A 19,149-nucleotide genomic window follows, 5' to 3' on the forward strand; every position below is an offset into this window, starting at 1 on the left:
CAGTACAATAGTTCAGCTCAAATTCGAGAAATACAATTTCACAAATGCCCAGTTCTGTGATCTAAATATATTCTGAAATCTCCTTTAGCCAGTAAAAAGGCTATTTTGTATTTTGTTGTTAGAGCCCATAATTTCAGTTCAGCATTCCCATGCCCATAAGGCGTTTGATGGATAATACAACAAAACATTGTGCAGCTTATCTCAGCGAATCCCTGGATCACAATTTGTATGGTCCAGGTAACTCTCTGGTCATTGTTCATGCAGCCCGTGTTGAAAAAATCAAGGGAACTGCCACCAACGTCCTTCATACTCTCGTCCAGGAAAAATAATAAAAACAGTCATTGTGCTGCATCAGCAGGGGGTAGACAAAGCCCCACATGTCACACAAAATGACCTTCTGCAAGGTCCTGGTATAAAAAAAATGGATGATGATCTCACACCCTGGAGATCTTAGGTTCAAATCTAGACTTTCTCACACATCTGCCGGTCCAGGCAGAGATGATTTCTCAGAACAGAATGCCTGCATGTTCAAGCAAAAATTCTAAGATATTCAGTTGTTTATGATAAAGGAATTTTTTTTAGTCTTTCTTGAGGTTTTTGAAAACTTCTGGTCTTCGGGGACTTCATATTGCACTGGTAATGTAAGGATAGCGGAACTATACTGGATGGCTTTAAAATTCTGCTTCATCCTTGCTTCTCACTGACTCATCTGCAGCTTTCACACAGAATAAAATAGTATTTTTGCCTCACTGGAACACTCATTCTCCTCATGCAGTTTCCACATTACTCAGCAAAGGCGACTTGTGATCTGGAATGGGGAGTGTGAGAGATACACTTCTGACACTGATGTGCCTCAGTTTTTGGGTCTGTTTTCCTTGGGTCTAGTTTCTTGTTTGGTACCTAGAGTTGTTATGCAACTCATCCTGAATTATTAACTGCAATTCCTCAGTTATCTTTTTTAATAACACAAGAGTTAAACCAGTATTTGCTTCTGAGATTTAAACAATGACACCTCAAGAGGAATTTTCAGTTATCGGCATTTTTCATTTTTTTCATTTCTTCTTATAGTTATTTATGCCAGCTGTGACCAAGACTGAGGATGGAGTATTCCACAGCTCAGTTAATAGCAAAGCTGAGTGTGGGCTACATAGAGTATGGTTCTCTTCCAAGCCATTTGTCTCCATAGAAATTTAGTTTCCAAACTATTTGTGCCCAAATTCACCTCATCCCTCTGACTCAGGAAATGTCAATACTTGATATGTCCTAGTTCTTCCTGGAATATGAACTAAATCCTTAAGGATCTGTACCAAGATGGAAATTCACTCAGAACAAAGTATTGAATTGTGGTATACCAGAAGGATACTATTCTCCCCAGTATCTCAGAACTGTGAACCAGTGTAAATACCCCCTCTTCCAATCTTGCAGATAAATAACTAATTACACCTCGCGTCAGCTTGGTGTCAAATATGCAAAAGACCCTGACCACATCCATATCCATTTTTTGGTTTTATGCTTCCATTGCTCCCTCTCAAGTTGAATACAGTGATATATTACAATTAATATTTTCCACTTAAACATTGTGATGTCAGTTTCATATTATCTAATTGAGACAATCTTTCATCTTCTCTGCATGTGCCTCTAACGGAGATCTCACATCACCTGCCTTTTCGTTTTATTAGGATACTCTGCTGAGTCTTAGTGGCTCCCTGTTTCTGTGGCTGCTTAAATTTTCATCATCCACTTCAATGATCAACACCTGTAAGTTTTTCTTGCTTAAAAAATTCTAAAGGCTGACAGAAAGGTAACAATTTTCGGAAGTACTCAGATTGATAGGCTTTGGAGCACTAGCACTAAATTTGTTTCTCCCTGGCAGTCTTCAAGATAAGCAACGTTCAAAAGTTTTTTAACTTCAAAAGTTAATTCTGTGGAAATAGCTGTCATGGTCAAATATCTAAGGTGGAAATGGATATCAGAAACTTGCACATGCAAATGATATAAAGGACTACAGAGTGAATACTAAAGCATAATAATAAATGGGTATTTCTGTAAGTGTGGTATCTTCAGGGAACAATATACAAATCACTGAAATGTTTTTTTCTTTTGCAGCAAATTGTTAGCAAAGCTTAAACGTAGAGGTTAAAGAATTAAAGATCGTCTTATCATGAAAAAGTCGTTTACCAGTAACATAATTAATTAGGCAAACAGGACTGAAGAGGTCAAATGCAAAACTGCAGGTCTCATTAAATAAACTACCACATTACAATTTTATAAGTGTGGTATGACTTGCTATTCAATTATACCAATAGTACAATATCAATAAGAGAGAGTCACAGAAGCACATATAATATTTATGAATATTAGCAACTCTAGAGATAAAATGATCTGGACTAAAAAAAGCACAATTCAAAAACCTCTGACTGTCACACCCCTCAAAAAAACTCCAAAGAAATCCCTGTGAAAATTAAACTCAGAAGGATAAAGGATTTGGCTGGGAAGGGAAATTTAAGCTGGTTTGGCCCAGATGGGGTTTAACTTCAAACATTGAAATAGCAAGAGATGTTTACAGTATCTAGACACTGAATATATTAATGTGACACACCCGAAGAAGGCTCCACAGCCGAAACGTTGCGTTTCTTTTTTCTCTTTTCAGCATGGAATAAACCTTTACTTATTCCTCATTTTAACAGGCCAAGATCTACCTACACATTTTAGAAAAGAAAAACATCCATACTATAACAAACATTATTAGACTAAAACCGTTAACAAAACACAACGAACACAATGTTTTTAAGTAGACTATGTGTATATTTAAGTGCAACATTTATAGAAATAAACAACGCAATCGTACAAGTTGAAGCATTTGACAATACAAAACAAAACTTCTTTTCAAAACAGTTAGAACATTATCAAACAATTATTGTCTTTAGAGAGTCTATATCCCAGTTTTAATGGAATTTGTTTGGATGGGTAGTTTTTCAACAGGAAAATTAAATGCTGAATCCACTGGGCTTTTTTCTAGGCAATGCAAAAAATTGAAAATGCACTTTGAAGGAATTCGCAGAAAGAAGAATATATAATCTAACGTGACAATGCTGTGTTCATCACAAAAAATAATGGACTAGACTTTGCTGCATTTATTTTCTGAAAATGAATGTCACCCTCTGATAATGCCAGAAACTACATGTAAATAGTACATACAGTATAGGAGGAACAACATAGGTTTTCAAACAAGATAACCCTAAGCACATGCCTGAATAATTACACGTCTTGATAAATACAGGCCTTATACAGTATATAGGCCTGGTTATCCATCAATAATATGAAGAACTTGGAATATTAACGCTGTGCAAAGCTTAGACGTGTACACGTCACTGAAGTGGGTGTTTGAAGCACACCACAATGGCAAAAGTGTAGGTCAATGCAGCTACTGGCAATAGGTAACTAAAACTGCTCGTGCCCCTTCTACATATTGCAACAGTTATACAGTACATTTGTTTCCATACAAGAACAACAAACAACAGACACATCCTGTTCTCTGCTTTAAACATTTAGCAATAGGGACAGGCTTGCAGATAGTTTATACCTTTAGCTTTGCCATTGATTCTAACAATCCAAATCACTTTTTAGAGAGATTAAATCAATGCGTCAGCTCATAGACCTGTTCTCTCTTTAATCCAATGGCACAATCAACCTGATGGATTCTGAAACAAGGCTATAAGAATAAAGTTCTTCTGAGGCTATTTGAAAAGCATGCAGGAGTTTCACTGGGGTGAATGTTAATGCCCTGGGTTTTGTATCTCCGGCAGAAATGTGTTAAGCACACAAAACACATTTTCTCTTCTTGGTTAAAATCGCAGCAAAAAACGCAATCTAGGCATCTTTGAAAGTATCTTTTGATATGAAGAACATGACTTGAAATTTTGCTGAAATTCTATTCAGTACCTCTCCTTCAGGAGGCTTAAAGTGCTGGCAATGGCACGCAGCTACTGCTTTGGTTCATGAGTAATTTTTCAAAATATTCAAATTTCTTTGAGAGATATCATTCTATATCCAGAGATCTAATCTATGCTATCATCAGAAGAGCTGTAAATGAGCGTTTGGATTAATGGAGTTTTCTATTTATTTAAATACAACACCACCTTTGCATTGCTGACTGTCATTATTTTACGTTTTAATTCTTTATCCACCAATTTAATGGATACCACTACTTAACACCCTAATGCTTGGAATGTGTATGAAAATGACAGACCATGTTCTGCAAAATAAATGTTTCACTCCATAAAGGACATTTCAGAGAAATCCAAAGAGAAAACTATATTTACCAAAAAATACATCATAATAAATAAAACTGAAACAGAGGTGGGTTTGATCCCAAAATTCAAAGACAAGGATTAAGCTACATAATAGATTTTTTTATCTACTCAGCTGCTGGACTAACAAGGACTAACTTCACTACTTTTACAGAGTTATAATCAGTTCAGTTAAAGATAACACAAAGTCCTGCACTGGAAAAAACTAGGATGTCCACTTGTTGAGAAGGTTTATGAATGGGGTGCAATATTCCAGTCCTCTAGAGCTACTGGATCTCCTTCTTTGCATTCTTCCTCAGTTCTGAAGAACAAACAACTTAGTTTCAGTGATGTATCTATTTTAGGTCTTAAGCCATGGCTGAATTCATAATCCCATTAAAAAAACTGCAGCACTTTGAGGTCCACAGTTGAGCACCACTGACTTGACCATAGTCAATCTGCTGACACGGTCCCTCCGTAACCCCCGGCAACCTCCTTCCGTCTGAGCTGCTCTCTCCTTGTACCAAAGGGCACTGCTAGGTGGTGATGCTGAGAGAGCCGTTGCGAAGGGAGGACATCTTGGTAGCATCGGTGCTGACAGTGGAGAGTGGGAAGCTCTCATAGCTCTCCGGCGCACCACCACAGCGGCAGCGGTACAGCGAGGCCTTCAGCTCCTTCTGGAAGTTGCTGTTCAGGAAGCCATAGATGATGGGATTGACGCAAGTCGATGCCATGGCTATGAGGTGGCAGGCAGAGAAGATGGCATTGTGGCAGGCGGGGATGGCATCGTGGTTCCAGTCAAACAGCGTGTTGAAGACGTAGAGAGGCAGCCAGCAGAGGGCGAAAGCGGCCACGATGGCGGCCAGCATCCCATTGACCCTCTGGATGTTTTTATCCTTCTTGCGCCTGGCCTCCCGCGTGCGCTCCACCATCTCCCTCCTCCGCCGGAGCCGCAGGAAAATGCGCAGGTAGCAGATGAGGATCAGGAAGAGGGGGAGGCAGTACTGAAAGAGCAGGAGGGAGGTAGTGTAGGCCAGGCGCTGGCTCTCTGTGGGCCAGCGTTCCATACAGACAACTTGGTCAGCAAAGGGGTTGAAGGGCAGGCTGAGGTTTTGGAAGGGATGGTTGGTGAGGACACTGAAGGCTAGGAAGGGCAGGGAGATGAAGCAGGCCACCATCCAGGTGACAGCCACCGCTAGATAGGAGTGCCCCACCACCGGCTTCCAGCCTGTGGGGTGAATGATGAGCTGATGCCGCTCCAGTGCGATCAGGACCAGAGAGAGGATAGAGACAGTGACTGACATGCACTGGATAAAAGGTGTGACCTTGCACAGGGCCTCCCCGAAGATCCAGTGGTCCATCAGGGTGTAGATAGCCGTGACAGGCAGGCACACGATGCACACTAGTATGTCGGAGCAGGAGAGGTTAGCAATGAAAATGTTGGTGACGTTCCTCATCTCCTTCTGTCGTGAGATGACGAACACGAGGCAGGTGTTGCCAATCAGCCCTACGGCAATGACCGTGCTGTAGGCCACAATGAGGAAGGTGGTTCCCCCCACTGAGTTGCTGCATGGCCTGGATTCATTCCACAACAGGTCCCTCCACCAAGCCTTGCTACCATTTAGATAGGTCAGGTCCTGGCCTATCTCCATGCCTCTGCAGGAAGCTGGGATGACTTGCAGATGCACAAGCAGATGTCTGTGGGTGAAGGATCCAGAGGCGGGTAGGTGGTCTATCTTTTTATTTTCTTCTTGATTCCAACTCTTTGCACATGATCTCATGGGTTAGTATGCCTGTAAGAGAAACAGCACGAAATGTTTAGATGAGGTGCACAGGGATTGAATGGGATGCTCATTTTCTTTCTTTCCCCAGATCCAATGTCTTTTTGTGTGTTATAGTTTGTGCTGTAATACAGGCAATCTTAGCTAGAACTAAGATTTATTGCAGCAGTACGTTTGTTTTAGCATCTACAGCACACTTTAGTCTCTGAGGCTATGCATCATGGTTGTTAAAAGTACGAGATGAGTCATATTGTGCAAGATTCTTAATCTAATAACACTTCCTCCAGATGCAAGTGGTGACAGATACACATAAAACACTAAAAAATCAAGGGTGCATTCTCAGTTGTCCTGAATAAATCTATAACAATTTCCTTTTTAAATCAACTGCAATTTTTGTTACATCCACTTTGGAGTCACCAATAAATTGTGTGTTCTGCGACTCACAAACAGGCAGTGCGAGCCAGATGAGAAGCAATGTTCAGAGTTTGTTTAAAAGTAGACTGGCGTGACGGTGCTCAGAATGGGATGAAGGCAGGAACGTCTGTATATTTATTAAAATTATGGTCAATTACACTCAAGGGTGTAAAATAAAGCAAATGCGATATAGGATGTGAAAATAAACATGCAAGGAAGTTTTAGAGATATAGATAATGATAATTAATGTTTAGCTATACGATAGAAACTAAGACCTTCAATTAGCAGCCAAACGAAAGATCTAGCTTTCATTAACAAAACTGTGCCCACAAGGTACCAGGATGTGTAACCGCAAATTGTGATATAACCACCATCTCCGATCTACTTTATCCTAAAAGACATCAAACAAAATGGAATACAGTCCCGAGATGATGATGATGATACCCATTGGGGAGAGAATCTGAGGATCAATAGGTAGATTTATAGGAAAAATAAATAAACTGTGATAATCAATCTCTGATTCCTCAATCACGTGTTTCAGAAGCATTCAGAGTGGATACTGATGAATCTAATGCCACCACCTTTGTGAACTTGCTATATCCAGGAGTATCCTGGACCTCAACAGTCCTTACTGCGGGCTATAGGGATCATTACTCTCTCTCCTGCCATCGATCTTCACTGAATCAGCTACTCCGGATCCCACAGGTTGGGATTTCATTCCGTTTCCCTGCTCTCTTCTCTCTACCACATGCAATGCAACACGGAGACCAGGAGAAGCTCCTTGACCTCCATACCGACTTTCTACAGATTCAGCCTGCAAAGCGAACAGGGCAAAATGCAATTTCCAAATCGGAAAAAGAGAGGAAAACGAGCAGGCGAATTTTATACGCAGCGCCGGAAAATACAATAATCCGAAGGCTTGTAAAGAGAGCTATTATCCACATCTGACAGTCTTTCTCTCCCTCGCCTAAAAACGACTAAGTGGCTAGAAATTACTTCTCATTAAAATGCGGTGCAGAAGAAAGGCTGTCAGTTTGAAGATGAGACTGATTGTCTGGGCTCAATAGAGCTCCATCCTGAAGAACGCCGAGAGCTCTCAGAGGATTTTTTCCTGTGATTTGTTTGACGTTTGATGGGGTTTACAAGGATTTTCGTCTGCGTGACTTTCATGGTAACATTCTTTTGAAGGTCTTCAAGATACTTTTGCCAGTGTTTTACAAACGCGTCCTTTAAATGCTTATCACTACACTGCCTTTTCCATAATCAGTGTTTTGCATCTGTATTTTTAATTAGCCATCTGCATTATTTTTCACACATGACAGCACCAGACAGAATTTATAATCCTCTCCATATCCATTTATTTTACCAGAGAGGAATCTGATCAAAATGACGGCCACTGCCACTGTTTAAAATAACAATTATGATCATCTCTCTGGAATTACTGAATAATAGACAGTGTCCTTGAAATCCCAGATAAGCGATGATTAGTGGTACCTGCTAGCATGTTGAGCAGTTATTAAGATACTGTCCGTCTCTCTCTGAGCAGGTAAGCTGCAATACTGTCACTCATTATTACTGAAGTTAATTTGCTTTTGTGTCAGCATTGGGACTGGTATGTAAAAGACTAATTCAACAGTGCTGAGGGGCTCAAGACAATTACTGGTTCTGATAACAGGAAGAAAAGAGTTCATCAGTATCCATTCTTTTGAAACACAAAATCGAGAAATAGATTATCACGGTTTATTTTTTTGCCTATAAATTCACCTATCGATTCCCAATCTCTCTCCCCAATGGGTATCTTCACCACCTCAGAACTGAATTCCATTTTTTTATTAAAGTAAGAAAAGAAAAGACACACTCTGTTCATTCTTCCCAAATATGCAACACATCTGAAGCAAACTGTGTATAAAGCAAAACACATTCAATGTCTTGGTGGTAATGTGGACAGATTTTAGCATACAATGACCAAAAGTAAGTGGCCATCAGTATAGTAGTCTGACACGCATAGTTTGTCTCCATTAGCATTCAGTCTCCATAGTGCTTTTTGTCCTGGCTATTATTTTGATAGTTTGTCTCCATTAGCATTCAGTCTCCATAGTGCTTTTTGTCCTGGCTATTATTTTAATTATTCTAAATAAATGGAGAAATTCTGGTCCATGTAGACCACTCTTCTAAAATCCTATAACAATACAGATGATCATGTAGTTTAGTTATAATTATTGTCTCTATAACTTTACATGTACTAGCCTAGGGCTTACAGTATAAATCTCTAATTAGTTGTTTCAGTTCTGCCGCCCTTTGGGAATAAGGCTGCCACAAAAGCAATCTTCCAGTTAATGGGTATCACCCCCTGTCTTCAGTGACATTAAAAGTGTTTTCTTAATGGTCTATTAATAAAATCCCTAATTTTCCTAAGTACAATTAGTAAATACTTTGAGGCCCTATAGACTTGTTTATCTTAAATGTTTCTAGAACCTGTAAGACTTCTGCCTCTTTGGCACTAATGCTATTTAATATAATACTAATGCTTTCCTGAGGCATGTGGCCATTTTGATGCTTATTTAACAACTGAGTAAAATATTGATTCAGTTCTTATTAATTCAATTTTTATCGTTTTAGCATCTATTGCAACATTCTGTTTTGTTTTTCTTGGCCTACTTCGGGCTCCTCCTTAACCTCATCTGTCCCCTAGCTCTGTCTGCATCTCTGGAGACAAGCAGAGTCCCACCCAAGAGGTCTGTTTATGCTTGGAATCTTAATTATGTTCGGTCAGTCTGAGCAAACACGCACAAACGGCATCAACAGTGCAGTAAACACATGAGACCGGTAAAGGTCACATGTTCGAATGCTGGTCATTGGCCTCACTTACAGGGGACCAGTTCACATTACAAAGCAAGTTGCACAAGAATACCTGGAAGACTCTGAAGAAGGTTTCATTTCTTGTGATCTCCCAAAACTAAGCTCGTTGAGGTCTGACCTCACTGTTGCGTTTTGTCTCTCTGAAAATTTCGAAAACAGGGAGTTGATGTTTCCACAGCCAGCATTTCAATTATACTCTCAAGGCAGGATGCTTGCATGGAGACATTTGTCAAAATCAGAACCATAAGCTTGAGAAATATCCTTGAAGAGTCTTGTTTTGAGCCAGCTGGTTGCAATTATGAACGGTCCTCTGTTCCCAGTAAGGATTTTTCTGCCTCTGCAAAAGCAGTCTGCTATAAGTATTATTGGATGAAGCTCTAGGTGTTCCAAGTCATTTCCTTCAGTAATAGTTTTCCCATGAGGCCTATACACTCGGTTAGCTGAATTAATTTACACTGTTTCTCATCAGCCTACACAGTTCACAACAATGCTCAATCCACAACAACACATTTACAAAGTCCTAGAAACATTTTTTGATGTGGATATAAGGCAACTCTTTGCCATCACCTGCAAAACAACACTCCCATTAATCCATGGGAAAAGTACCAAGCGAATTCATGCTGACTCTGACTGGCCTTTGCCACATGTTCCCAGGAGACACTTTTATGGGCTATAAATTAACTGACCAAAATTTCAGTGGAAAATAAAAATCATACATGATTATGCATGAGGGAAAATTGAGGTAAAGCTTCCCTTTAAACGGCCATAGTCAGATGGCTTTTTCATGACTGCAGTCTGAAGTAATAACAACTTTGGTCAAAACATTTTTTGAATAGAAAAGCTTTTGTTTTTTTTGTGTTTAATTGGACTTCTTTTTAAAAAAAAATTCTCAAGCAGAGTTTGATATTTTGTGTTTTACTTTTGCTTGTTGTCATTGCTCTTTTCTCTGCTATGATTTGACAACACAAGCTACTGTATTTTAATTAAGCAGTGTTTTGTTTGAAGATGGAGCTCTCACTCCAATCAAATACAAATGGCAGCCTCATTCATTTTATGTCATCAACATGCTTCCTATGATACTACAATGTGCAAACTAGACTTTCAGAAGTCCAACCTGTTGATCACATAGTACAGTATCTGCTTCATATACAAATTCTCTTCAGAATGTGGAAAAAGTGCAGAAGAGCATAGGATATTACATCTAGTGAATACCAACCATAACACTTGCTGCACATTTTGTTTTTTTAATTTCCTTACAGATACCAATGCAATATGTTAGGCTTCAAGGTTTTGTTATGGTGCTGTATGGTTGCTATTGTTTGTCCTAAACATTTAATAAAACTTCTAAGCACAAACCAAGTAGTGCAGACACACATCACATTCACACTTGAATAAATACTAAAACACGCCTTTACATGGATACAAACTGAGACTCAGGTGGAGGTGTCACAACAAAAACACTAGATTATAGACGTCATCATTACAACAGTTCCCTGAAAAAAATGCCGTCATTACTACGCTACAGATGCGTCTTTGTTACCACCACTGTGCTGAGTACGTAGAGCCAAGTTATCCAATCAGACTCTGCCTTGTCAGCCAGCTCTGCCCCTTCTTCTTTTTCAAGGCTTGGCTGATGTACAGTATCAGCTATGACAGTCATGACCCTTCAAGGCTGCTTCACTATTTTCTGCCAGCTGTGTAGCAGCCCAGAAGGGTAACAAGTATACAGTATATCTTTTCATGGAAACAGAGTTATGATAATAACCCAGCATTCCCCGTGTGGTCAAATGGAGTTGTTACTTCTTGAGAAACAGGTGTACCCAAGCCGTATCACAACAGAAGAGTGAGCAGCTTTGAACAACAATAGCAATGGACAGTCACGAAAGGACATGGAGGCAGATACTACGGCCCATGAATTCTACAGGGGTTGCAAACTGTTTCACGGTGACAATGGCAATGGCCTGACAATATATTGCCGTGTTTACTGCTTCCAAACAGTGTGTGTGTAGAGGCCGAAAGTGATATATGTTGACACATCATTTAAAACTTTTTGACAAACACAAGGGTGTACTGTACAGTCAAAACTGTAGAAATCTGTAGATGATAGGTGTTAGTAGTAGCAATTTTGGACCCAGACATCAGAAAGGGTTTGGTGCTCTGGAAGCAGACCAGAGGAGAATAATCTGATGAATTTCAGGACTTGAAGGGATGTCCTACACTGACAGGCTGAAAGAACTGAACCTTAGTCTTGAACCGAGACAACGATGAGGGGACCTGATCCAAGTACTCAAGGGCAGTGACAAAGCTAAAGTAGGGGACTTCATCAGACAAAAAACAGTGAAACACAAACCAGAGCACACAAGTGGAAACTGCCTGAAAGTGCATTTAAAAACTGAGAACAGGAGAAAACGCCTTCACCCAAAGGACTGTGGGAGTCTGATCCAAACTATCTAGTAATGTTGTTGAACCAGATACTCTGGCTTCTAATATAAAAAAGCTATATATCATCCTTGGATAAACAAATGATGAATTACAGAAGAGCCTAGATTGGCTGAATGGCCTCTTCTTGTTTGTAACCGTGTTCTAGTATTCTGCCTGTAGATATGGATAAATATGAAAGGAGAAGTCCATACCACTGTGAGGCCTCAACAAACAGATTGTAGGAGTCCCATGGTGCAGACAAAGGTATAGCACAGTGGCTCCACTAGGCTAACTAAGAGTGGAAGGCTCACAGGCCACCTGGCCTCCACAATTCAGCAGATGCAGAGTGCTGAAACAGGCTTCTGTCCCCTTGAAGACACGATGAAACACTGCCTGCACTTCCTGAAGGATGTGATCTATATTGCCAGCAGCTATATCACCCTGCAACTCACAAGTGGCAACTCACTGAAGCTAAGCAGGTGTGAGCCTGGTCAGTACCTGGATTGGAGACCTCCTGGGAAACACTAAAGTTGCTGCTGGAAGAGGTACTGTATTAGAGGGTCATAAGGGGGCGCTCACCTTGAGGTCCGTGTGGGTCCTAACACCCCAGTATAGTGACAGAGACACTACACTGTAAAAAGGCGCCGTCCTACGGATGAGACATAAAACCGAGGTCCTAACTGTCTGTGGTCATTCAAAATCCCAGGGTGTTGCCTGGCCAAATTCCCCATTGGGCTTTACTAAAAATGGCCTCCTAATAATCCCCATCTCTGAATTGGCTTTATCACTCTCTTCTCCTCCCCACTGATCGCAGGTGTGTGCACTATGGCTCCCATCGCATCATCCAGGTGGGGCTGCACACTGGTGGTGGTGGAGGGTATCCCCATTACCTGTAAAGCGCTTGGAGTGGAGTGTTCTGAAAAGCGCTATACTGTATAAGTGTAAGGAATTATTATTATCATCTAGAGCACAGAAATATCAAGTAGCAGATGGATAAGACATTAAAAACTGGCACAAATGGGGGGAGTTGGAAAGCCAGCAGCATCACCAGGTGACTAATGTTTTATTAAACAGAACCAAAATGAATTAAAAATGTGTTAGAAAACATATGCTTTATGAATTAATATGTGATAAATTGCTTTTAGATGTTACACAAAATGTACCTTTGGAAATAAAAACTCTGTTATAAATGGCTACAAATATTAATTATTTTGGATAAAAGTGTCATTCAAATAAATGTTATTTTTGTGAATAATTAAATAAATATTCAATAAATTGCCAGGCGATTCAAAGGCTACTATATAGCACAGTGTGACAAATTGTTGCCTTTGCTTTCATCAATACCCTTCTGTTCTCATATTAATTCTTATTTTTTCTGTGGTAGATTTTTAAGGGACCACATAAAATGGAGATTTCACGGAGACTGATGCTGTAGAAACAGAGATTAGATTATGCACTTTCATCACAGCCAGTCTACTGATTTTTTACAATGGAGTGCTGGAAACCGCAGTTGATTCCTTGTAACTATAATCGCTGTTAATACAAGAAAACAATTAGGATGCATCCTCCAATTAAGTTCTTAGAGTCTTGCAGTATAAGTCTTCCCCCACTATAAGTCTGCATGATTATACTGCCTTATTAACTTGAGCTTGAAGAATCTGCGTTGTGCTGCCCTGAGGCTGGTGCTATTGGCACAGGCTCCCTGCTGTTCTGCCGTGAGTATACAGTACATTAAATTCTCCCCAGGAATCTGGAAGATGAATATGTTCTGACTCTGTTGCTGTCATTCTATCCCAGTCAGGCAATATGGAGCCTTCAAAACCATTTCATGCAGCCCTGTTTGCAATTACAACAATCTGTTTGGTGACTTTCAGACACACACACACGCCACCTTCAACAGTGTATTCCTTCTTTAGCAAGTACCACTTACCAGTACCAAAGCTTTTTATCCTTCACGTTTACCCCAATCTCTACCGTAAAAGCTGCAGTTCACATACAAATGAAGTGCCTATGGCCTTCCCATCCAACCCAAATCTTCCCTTCATCTTTATTTAGGGGATTTTGTTGAGTTGTGCCATTCGGCAGAATGGTATTCACTTCCAACCACCTCTGCTTGTCTTGGATGAACGTTTGCAGAGCAAAAGGTGCTCCAGAGCAAATAGTTGTCAGCCTAATTTGATCTTTTTTACCCTGGAGCAGAACCTCTTAGCTTGACACAGACCTACAAATGTAAAGAATCAAGATGGAGCCCAGAGAGTTGTAGGTTCAAATTCGGAGTGGGACACTGCTGTTGAACCCTTGAGCAAGGTACTTCTCTCAAAGAGCTCCAGGAAAATGCCCTGCTGTATAAATATGTACCCTCCAGGTTCTCAATGGGCTTTTCTTATTAAATAAAGGGCTAAAAAATGAACGATACCTTATCAGTGCGCTTCGTGACACCACTTGACAATTGCTTTCTTTCTAACCACAACTCTGCACAATTGGCATGGAGAAACCTCAAGAGAATCCAAATAACAAGAGCAACTAAAATTGCACTTCAGTGCCCTAACCTTATTGGTAGCTTCTTAAGCCAAATACCCGAATCATAATGGCCTTTTCTTTTTAATTTTTTTTAGCAACAAAGCTTTTGATGTTTTTTCATCCAGCTTGGCTTTGTAATTAAAAAATGAAAGAAAGCCTTTAATCACAATCAAATCTAGTTCCACTGTGTTTAATCCATGGCTTTAGTGAGCCTTTTTAGTGATGATGCATTAGGAAAAAAGATTATAATAAGGATTCCAGTATAAACAAAGTTATTGTACCTGGTTTAATTAAAAACAAGTACAATTGATTAGGCATTACAGGTCCTTCAATTGGCAGGTTTTTTGTTCCTTAGTTTTTGATTTGTCTAAAAAACATTTTGTCAAACAGGTAGTGATTATAATAGGAAAAAGTATGGACATTGTTTAGTAGTGGTCAAAACAGATTTACAGATCTATAATTTAAATTAAAATAAACTTTCCTTCAAGTCCATGGTGTTTTTGCTTTTTTTAAAAGCACTGCCTATAGTGAACCCACAAATCTTAGCACACACATCCACACTGACAAGCCCACAGACAAATCTGAATGAGATCTTAATGTCTCCATATTTCAGAAGCTAGCAGGAAGATGCACCGAACGCTAAAAACAATGATATGTGTCCCTGTTTGGATGACTTGACATAAAATGGGCCATTGTGTTCAATTTCTCCTGTGCGTGGGTCTGTGAGCGCTATCTGCTATACTAACTTCATCACTTCTGAAGATTCAATTGACTCAATGGCTTTTTCCATAATGAGGATATGAAATGGGCCAGCTTTACTGCGTGTAATATACCATTTCCCAGGATATTAGCTCAGATATTGCTCTTCTATGGCCGTAATTCTGTCATAGAAGCTTATGATTATTTTTTGCTCATTCGTTTCCTGCAAAGCAGCACAGAAACTAGAAATAAAAACTCACACCTCACTTGGCAGAGCAGTGGTGAGATTGGCAGGAAGCATTTTCAAAGATGCCTTCTCAAACAATTGAATGAATTTCTCCTGGGTGGGTGTGCGAAAGTTTATTGTAAGATTGATTGTAAGAAGATCTTGAGATTGGCAAAGTGGAAAGCTGTGTGGCAGATTTAAATATGAAGTAACTTTGTGCTAAAAAATACACTCATCCATGTATTTTTCCAGCTGTTAAAGTTACACACTTCTAATACTTTTTTCCATAGGTATCAGCCTGACAGCTGTTTTATAGTAAACAGCCACAGACTGTATATATCTGCTTTAAGGATGCAGATTTTGGCACAGGGTTATTTCCTTTTGTCTTTAACTTTGATTCCTTCCCAGTAGTTTAAAATAAGTTTAACCTTTCTTTCCTTAATCTTATTATATTTCCATTATAATTATGCTTTCCCTATATATAATTTTGTTTCCTATTACAGTGGCTTGCTATTGCTTTGCTACAACATTAGATACTAAAATCAATATAGTATAGGTATAGGCAATTATAATGAAACAAACATTCAGATATTTCTTCGTGAGGAAGTCAGAAGGAAACTTTACAGGTACGTCACCTAATCTTAATCTTAATCAGCTAAGAACTTAAACTATTTTTCAGTGCCTGAAATTCTTGCTCTTTAAGACATCGAAATACCAAATTAACCTCATTATGAGATAATGACTTCCTAATATGGTATCCCACAGAGCAAAGAATAACACACAGTACAAGTGGGTAACAGACGAGATATGTAGGAAAAGGATACAAATCTGACAAACAAGGATCGTTTAATGCTGACAGCAGCCATGAATTACATTAACAAATGTCTGTAGGTCTAGAAAAAGCTTAATTCTAAAACTACTCTCTTAAAGAAATCAGAAACAGCCCTCAAATGCCCCATGCCCTTTTGTTCACTTAGTTTTTTAGCTCTTCAAAGACTGTTTTCTCTCTTTTTAGTGCACATACAATGTTACCTCCTGAATCCTTGCCTTACTTCTACTCTTCACACTGTAGTGGAGACAGGGAGATATGTTAAAGCTTGTCACAAGGCTTAAAGGTAGGTCAGGCAGGTATTGTAACTTTTACTTCTACATTTAGAGAATTCCCTTTGTTCCCTTAAGTCCTAATAGTATTTCTGAAAGAAATATGCTCAGGAAGGTTCCACGGGTACTGTAGATTCACCATTAAATTCAAAGTTACTACTGGTCAAGCTGGACAGTTTTCCATAATAATAAAAAATATTTTGGATTTTATTTTAAAATCCATGAAATTTAAAAATTTTGAACAGCAAATGCCCCAAAACACTTAATAATTTAGTCAACTGTTAAGTTTATATTGAGAGGTTTTAAAATGCAACAAATTCTATTGGATCAAATACTGAGTTTTTATGTTTGTAATGCCTCTCAATACATGATGGTTACTTTAACTGTCTCCTCTTGAATGTATTCTGCATGCCTATTTGTCATTTCTGTTTATTTGCCAGCTACTGTAGGCAGACACTTGAACTACTCCTGAACAGCATTGCAATTGTGTCTTATATTAGTGTTGCAACACATGTGGGCTTTTTAGAACAGTTCATTATCATTGCAAATCCAAGAAGAAAGGGACTCATGCAGAATACATAACAGGACATGCAAAATGTATGTAGAGTACAACAAAAAAACACTACACAATCTATACAGTTCTAATATAGGATGTACAGAGCTCATATTGTGTTGGTCGCTTCTATTAAGAGTGGTCACAAGCCACTCTAAATACACACTACAATACATTAATATTAAGACCTCTACTATCAGTATGCTTGGGAAGCAAAGAAATAATAATCGTTAGGAGAGAATGAACCAACCTACTATTCATTTCTATGATGATGATGTTTATGATAATTATTACTACAAACACAGCAACTATAAAGTTAATTCATCCTTATATAGTAAAGTCCAAACTGCAAAATATGATTTAGTAGATCGGCAAATTATATTTACGAGGAAAGATAAAGATGACGGATATAATGTGATAATGTACTTAATATTTGAGTACTGGACCAAAGGTCAGACATGTCACAACACTCAAAAGGATCCCCAAAACACTGATACAAATTTCTTAAAATAGGCATAAAATTGCTACAATACTTGTGCAACATTCAACAGAACAACAGAGCTACTGGAACATGAAAAAAAAGTTGGTTCAGAAGCAAAGTTTTGCAGGAGCCAATCAGAGAATGCGCACTGTAGGGCAGACTGAATCATTAGCATATATGATGCATGATTGAGCTTCATTTGACTAAGAGATTTGGAAATGAAGTGTTTTGGATAAACAGCTGATGAAGATTGAAGTGAATGAGTTGTATGATGCAGGTGATGGAACGCAAGTCAGTAAACAAGTGGCAGTACAGCAACCGAACCCCAGGTCATTTGAGATTGGAACTCTGTGGAGAAGCCACTGCGGTGACCCAGAAAAAAATGATTCCAAGAACAACCCCCAAAAGAAGCAAAAATATCAGTCGCGTTCAAGGTGGGAGCTTGGGATGGAGAGGGAAAAGAGTCGAGGGTCAACACTGCACCCGTTGGACGCCAGCAAAGGGAGGTTAAAAGCGAAGAAAACCCTTATGGCAACTGGGGTACCCTTAGAATGGAGTATACATCAGAGACTAGGGGGCTCAAACCAGGACAAGCAAAAGGAGTATTGGAGTATTGGAGTATTGGAGTATTGGAGTATTGGAGTATTGGAGTATTGGAGTATTGGAGTATTGGAGAAAGAGCAGAGATGAGAAAACAAATGGATGCTGGAGCTGTAGTTGCAGCTCCAGGTTTGGAAGCTTGACCAGAAACAGTGAGAAGAAAATTAGGAGGGAGAGCAGATTGAGAGAGGAAGAGGAAGAGAAAAGAGAGGAAAAGGATACAAAGTAGCCGGAGTTGTACAGTTGTTCCTGGGAGGGTGGAATCAAGAGAACAGGAACAAAAAGGTTTCCACCATTGTAGGTGCATGGGGACAGCTGTCTTCCATGGAAAGAGTGAAGTTGAAGAGGTTCTTGCTTTAAAAGAGGAAAAAAGCACCGTGCTTGGAAGAAGCGAACCCATCAAATGCAAGGTCTAGCAATGCCAAGAGTCAGAGATGTTTGAAAAGACCAACACACCAAGTGTTAGAAAACAGGCACATATTGTTTAGCCAACAGGCCAGGATTATACACAAGAGAGCAGAAGTGCTGTCTTTTAAAGATTACAATTTGACCTTCTCCCAGACATACTTAACATAACATAAGGGATATAGAAATGTGGCCAAGATATTTGATCAATAACTGGAGAATAACTGACTCTTAATGTCACTGGAGAACATGAGGAATCCCCTATGATTTTTTTTGTGAAAATGCACAACACAGGGGCCAGCCTTCATGCACCTACAGGCTTCATAGAAACCTTTATGCAGCCAATGTGTAGGCACCCAGAAAACATAAAGCACTCTGCAATACACAAGAACTTCCACTAAATAAACAAATAATTGATGCAACTCAGTCATCCAAAGCTATGTTCCCATGAACACTGTGGGACACTGTGGTTCTTGTGCCCTTTGCACAGTACTTGCAGCATTTTCCTCTTCCATCAAATAAATTGGTGACCCCTGTTTGCACAATCATCCTACTAATCTGTCATGACCTTGTGCGTATGTACACTCTACTCCACATAACATATAAGCGCTGGGATACAAGATTCAAGTTTATAGTTACAATGTGATTACCACTGTGACAGTTGAGGAGGTACACTTAACTTAATATTTTACTAATTCTATCAAATAACGATAATTAGTGGATATTTTGACAAGCCAATTCAACAGCCAAAGGCGGAGGCCTCAACTGTTGGAAAATACCTTTTCTTATCACCTCACACC

General features: G+C 39.4%; 1 protein-coding gene across 2 annotated transcripts in view; it reads right to left on the reverse strand.

Moving 5' to 3' along the window:
* Positions 1-2,784: 2,784 nt before the first annotated feature.
* npy8ar (neuropeptide Y receptor Y8a) overlaps positions 2,785-19,149 on the reverse strand; it is a 41,908-nt gene continuing 25,543 nt past the window's right edge. For both annotated transcript variants that reach the window (XM_088939229.1, XM_088939237.1), the window contains exon 2: positions 2,785-6,082. In XM_088939229.1, the coding sequence (XP_088795355.1) occupies positions 4,826-6,070 (1,245 nt within the window). In that variant the 5' untranslated portion in view covers positions 6,071-6,082 and the 3' untranslated portion in view covers positions 2,785-4,825. The remainder of the gene's footprint in view (positions 6,083-19,149) is intronic.

Source organism: Atractosteus spatula, chromosome 2, assembly GCF_055471065.1.
Source record: "Atractosteus spatula isolate fAtrSpa1 chromosome 2, fAtrSpa1.hap1, whole genome shotgun sequence".
Classification (NCBI taxonomy): domain Eukaryota; kingdom Metazoa; phylum Chordata; class Actinopteri; order Semionotiformes; family Lepisosteidae; genus Atractosteus; species Atractosteus spatula.